Genomic DNA, 5,067 nt, shown 5'->3' on the forward strand with positions numbered 1-5,067 from the left:
TAACCTAAGAAAGGAGAACAATTCCAATAAGTTATAGCATAAAATATCCAATGCAACTAACATAGTTTTGCAAACTAAATATTGCAACAAGTAAAATGACAAGACACAAATATTGATCCTTGATATCAAATTCAGAAGGAGAAACCCTGGTAGAATATCAAAGAGTTTCATTTTCTTAGTTGTGGGAAACAGAGTAACAGCTACTGTTCGACATCATTAACGTTCAGAATCATAAGAAATAACCATCACATTTTACTTGAATTTCTTTTTTAAAGCATTAACAATCGAATGAAGGTAAAAATATGTACCTGCAAGGCTTTCACAAGGTCTTCCCTTGAATGAGAAGCAGATATGCATATGCGTGCTCTGGCAAGTAACAGTGGTGTTGCTGGAAACGCCACTGTCACAACAGCAACCTGAAACAGGACCATTTCCACAATTTCGGACATTATTTCTTAAAAAGAAAAGCAAAACAAATTATTCGTGCCATGGATGCATGACATTGACAAGAAGCATAAATAGTTGGCAGTTGTTAGTCTTACATTGTGCTTGAGACACTCTCTAGAGAAGGCAGGGATTTTCGCAGGATTGTAAAGCATTATTGGCATCACAGGAGAATCATTATCTCCGAGAACTTCAAAGCCCATCTTCTGCAGTTCTGACCTGAAAAAGTTGCTATTTTCTCTAATTTTTGCAAGTTTCTGGGCACCTGTATGGCAAACAACTTTGCTTCAATATGAAGTGAGAAGATGTATGTATGTATGTATATATCTAGCACAGATGCAGTGCTAGCAAAAAGACAGAAAAAAGCACAAATGCTAGCCAAACCTCTATTGGAACCATCCTCTCCAAGGATAACTCTTATGGACGATATTATTTGTTGTGCAGCTGGTGGTGAAACAGAAGTTGCATAAAGATGAGCAGGGCAAGTGTACTTCAAGTATTTTATAAGGTCCTGAATAGATCCAACAGACCAATATATTAAATTATGCACCAGCAAGGTTCAACAATTCTCAGATGCATTCCAGACAGAAAAACATGAAGCAACAATCCAAAATAAAGAACTTCCTAATGTGGACCAAAGGTGTTCTACAAGTAGATCAAATATCATAACTAGATGCAATACTATATTATTTCAGCCACATGAAACAAAAATGAAAGTTCTCTCATCGGTTATGAACCATAAGTACTTCCATTTTATCTTACTATTTATTTTTTCATGCAAAGTGCACTGTTCCAACAAGGTCTGCAGTGTCATATGCATTGTGCATTACAATGTGCTGCGCAACATTGAAGTGGAGAACAAGTGACACAAATACATTTAACATTTAACCCACAATAAGCTAACATACAATGCAAGCAGATTCACAAACATGAACTTCTTTCATACCTAAACATTATTAGTCTTAGTGTCTAATTTATTCTGAAAACCATTAAGAATCCCCCTTCTCAGCTGGTAAAAGCACAAACAAAACATCTTTTCTTGATATAGATTATAAGAGATTCAGGCCTCTGGCCCAGTTAACTAACACGAGCAACAATAGCTATTAGTAAAGCACTCACTTGACTGATAGTAGACAAGGATAGCCAGCCTTCCCATTCAATGAAATCGGATGACGGAGAAGAAAGAGCACAAACATAGAATCTACCAATAATCAGGACTTACAATCGCTAGGTGGATATCACATAGTCCTTTGGATCTCTGGGACTGGGCTTTTAGTGCATAGGTTTTCCAATATGAAATCTTTCGAATAATTAAGGGGCTATTGAGATTATTTACCTAGTTGTAATATGCAACATACGTACATGCACACACTGTATACTAAACATGGGAAACATCAACCTAGTTGCCATTCCATCATCTCTTTGTACCACACATAATGGCATCTGTAGCATTGTTTAGCTATGCCAAACCAATTTGCATTACACACCAACGACAAAACAAAATAAATAGTCAATATCGGGGAACAAATCAAAATCTCTTACAACAGATTTCTCCAGCTCACTTCCTGGTTGTTAATCACTGAATTCAGAGTCAAGATATTTTTCAAAATAAAAAATAAAAAAACATACCTCAGATCCTGCAATGTAACCTCCACATGATCCAAATGATTTGGTAAAGGTCCCCATCATGATGTCAATATCAGCAGTATCCACACCTAAGAGCTCGCAAACCCCTCTTCCTGTTTTGCCCACTGCTCCAATGCTGTGTGCTTCATCCAAGTATGTGTAGGCCTAAACAACAGTTCAAGTATGCAGAAACGAATAAATGAAACTAAACCAAAGAATAAAACTTGATAACGTCAAGTAACACAACACCACCTTGGCAAATATCCACCAAAGGTTATGGACACAATCCAAGATCACTCAGGTGAAACACTATCCTTTTATCAGTTTATAGGTGGAACAAGGGTTTACATAAACCAATTACAATAGTTCACATGGAAAGGCTCCAGGATACATCACCTCTATATCTTTATATAATCATAATATGATAAGGATTCAAACTGTGTAATTTGTATATTAGATTTCAGTAACCAACCTTATATTTTTTGCATACAGCTATGATCTCTGGAAGCTTGCAGAGCTCTCCTTCCATACTGTATATTCCCTCCACAATGACAATTATCTTCTTCCAAGGCCTGTGAGTCCTTGGCTGTCCATCAGCAATTTGTTCTCTAAGTACTTCCTCAAGATGTGATGGAACTGCAGGCAAGACAGCCAAGAGAAAGTAAATGAAAAATGCTGTGACCAGTGGAGACACCATAACATTAACTAAAGAACAGCAAAGAAACAAAAGGACAAAAAGATGTAACTTGGTATCCAAGTGAAACACACTACATTTTCAAGATTCATAACTAAACAGATCAGTAAGCTACAGTTTACTCTTTCCTTTTTTCTTTTTTTTCCTGTCAGCAGAAACAATTTGTCAAATATGGAATTTTATTAACCTAAATATATATTGTCAAATAGTAATTATATAACACGGAATAGTAGTCAACATCATCTCTTACCAAATACCTGACACTAAGACCTGTGTTGTTAAAAAACAAAAAAGAGAGACTCTAACAGTATAGATTAATTTTTTTGCCCCCTAAGAAAAAAGTTTATGAATGGTTAATTGAGAACCTGAAAACCTAAGTTCTCAATGACAAATTCATCTTTTATATTATAGTATGCAGCAAAGATACTCACTGTTGTGTTGAAAAACACGAATGGTTGCTCCGGACCCTCGTGCACCATTAACAATTGAATTGTGGTTCAACGAATCACTGATAATCAAACATCCCTGTAAAGTATAGATATACCAACAAATGATCATGCAACTACAATTAGAATCTCTCACCAAGGCAGAATCACTAGATATTTGTAACAGACCTTTCCCATCAGCACTGGAAGAATAGCAGAGTTTGTCACATAGCCCATACCAAAAACTATAGCAGCTGGCTTTCGAACAAAACTTGCCACATATTTCTCCAATTCATTGTGAAGTACAGTTGTGCCTATTGTAGAAGCCAAAAGGAGCATCCATAAATGAACATAGAAATTTAATTTAATAGGTAATACACAAAATGATATACTAAACCTCCATCTACACGGCTGCTACAAGTGCTCGGTGAATACTTCTTCAATGTCTCAATAACTCGAGGAGTGCAGTATTCATCTGCGGCAGCAAAACCAAGATAATTGTATGATCCCAAGTTGAGACATCTACTTACTTTTGTAGTCCGTCTGCTCAGGAGAAACAGGAGCCACATAAATTACTCAAGCAATAACTCTATAATTAGAGACTTGCACAAGGAAAATTCGAATATTTCAAGAACCCCCAAAATCCCAGAAAATATAATCACAGGCCAGAAAACTAAACTAAGGAGTTATACTTCAGTGTCTTGTTATTGTCATTCGAGTAGCGTTCAACTACATCAAACCAAGCATCAGGGGCACTTGATATTGGTCTTCCGAAGCAGTCCTGCAAAAAGAGAAATGCAGGAATATCTACTTAATATTTTAATTGAAAAAAAAGATCAGATGTTAAATTCATGTTTGATTAATGGTAATTATTAAAATGTTGTCTCAATGAGGCTATACATTTATACTAGTAGCTAGCTACCTTGGATACAAAGTAAACTAATTCAAGCACACGTAAAGAAGAGGACAAAGATTCACTTTGAAGGAGTGGGGACACATGCTACCCCTTTACCAATATTAGTAGGCAATAGGCTTTTGTCATTTATAACATTCTAGTTTTATTTTTCCCCAAATATAACGGATCGGTGAGTGAGATAAGTTAACCCATGTCATTGCATCTTTATCTTATCATTATGTATCTGAATTTCAATGCATGAATACAATAATTCATTGAATTGCCTAAAATTCTGGATCCACGTCTAGAATCGATTAGGCACACAAAAAGACAAGTGTCTCTAAATTAGAGTCTTCTGAATAATAATAACTGTTGAATTTCATTTCAAGTTTAATGAGAAATGGAATGAAGAGAATGGAACCTGAATACGGAGGTACAAACGGCGGATATAGAAATCCTCGAGGCCTAAGCAGATCGGAGCGTAACCTTGAAGGGTGTTAGCTTTGGACCAATCAATGAGTTTGCGGAAGAAATCTCTGAATTGACCGAAAGCGAAGAGAAGGCCATAGCTGAAGTATGTGGTTAGAGCGGTCAGGTACGGAATCGCTATCATCTTTCTTTCTTTCTCAAAATTCCAATCCTATCAGATCTATCAGTGTCTATCTCTGAAGGGAGAGAAGGAAGAAGAAGAAGAATAAGGTGAGAGAGGAAGGAAGGAAAGAAGGAAGGATCTGTTTTTTCGTGTGTGTGTAGTATGAATGAATGAAAGAATGAATGAAAACTGACAAATGGAAAAATCAAATCCAAACCAGCTCTCGCTCACCCAGCTTGTTTAGTTGTCTTTCGCGGATTTCTTTTCTTTTTTTATTTTTTCTAGCAACTCCATTTGACCGGTTAATTTCAGTGGAAGATAAATAAAGTAATAAACAACTTGGTTTTTCATCTAAATAAAAAAGATTTTCATATTTTCAAATTTAAGTGAC

The 5,067-nt window shown here is 36.1% G+C and overlaps 1 protein-coding gene across 1 annotated transcript in view; it reads right to left on the reverse strand.

Moving 5' to 3' along the window:
- LOC107604842 (long chain base biosynthesis protein 2a) overlaps window positions 1-4,953 on the reverse strand; it is a 29,905-nt gene extending 24,952 nt beyond the window's left edge. Inside the window, exons 1-10 of the mRNA XM_021104866.1 lie at window positions 4,506-4,953; window positions 3,882-3,970; window positions 3,587-3,732; window positions 3,379-3,503; window positions 3,196-3,289; window positions 2,543-2,706; window positions 2,074-2,235; window positions 829-955; window positions 543-709; window positions 307-416 (exon numbers count right to left, since the gene is read on the reverse strand). Coding sequence (XP_020960525.1) covers window positions 307-416; window positions 543-709; window positions 829-955; window positions 2,074-2,235; window positions 2,543-2,706; window positions 3,196-3,289; window positions 3,379-3,503; window positions 3,587-3,732; window positions 3,882-3,970; window positions 4,506-4,697 — 1,376 coding nt within the window. The 5' untranslated portion in view covers window positions 4,698-4,953. The remainder of the gene's footprint in view (window positions 1-306; window positions 417-542; window positions 710-828; window positions 956-2,073; window positions 2,236-2,542; window positions 2,707-3,195; window positions 3,290-3,378; window positions 3,504-3,586; window positions 3,733-3,881; window positions 3,971-4,505) is intronic.

This window comes from Arachis ipaensis, chromosome B06 (genome assembly GCF_000816755.2).
Source record: "Arachis ipaensis cultivar K30076 chromosome B06, Araip1.1, whole genome shotgun sequence".
NCBI classification, from domain to species: Eukaryota; Viridiplantae; Streptophyta; class Magnoliopsida; order Fabales; family Fabaceae; genus Arachis; species Arachis ipaensis.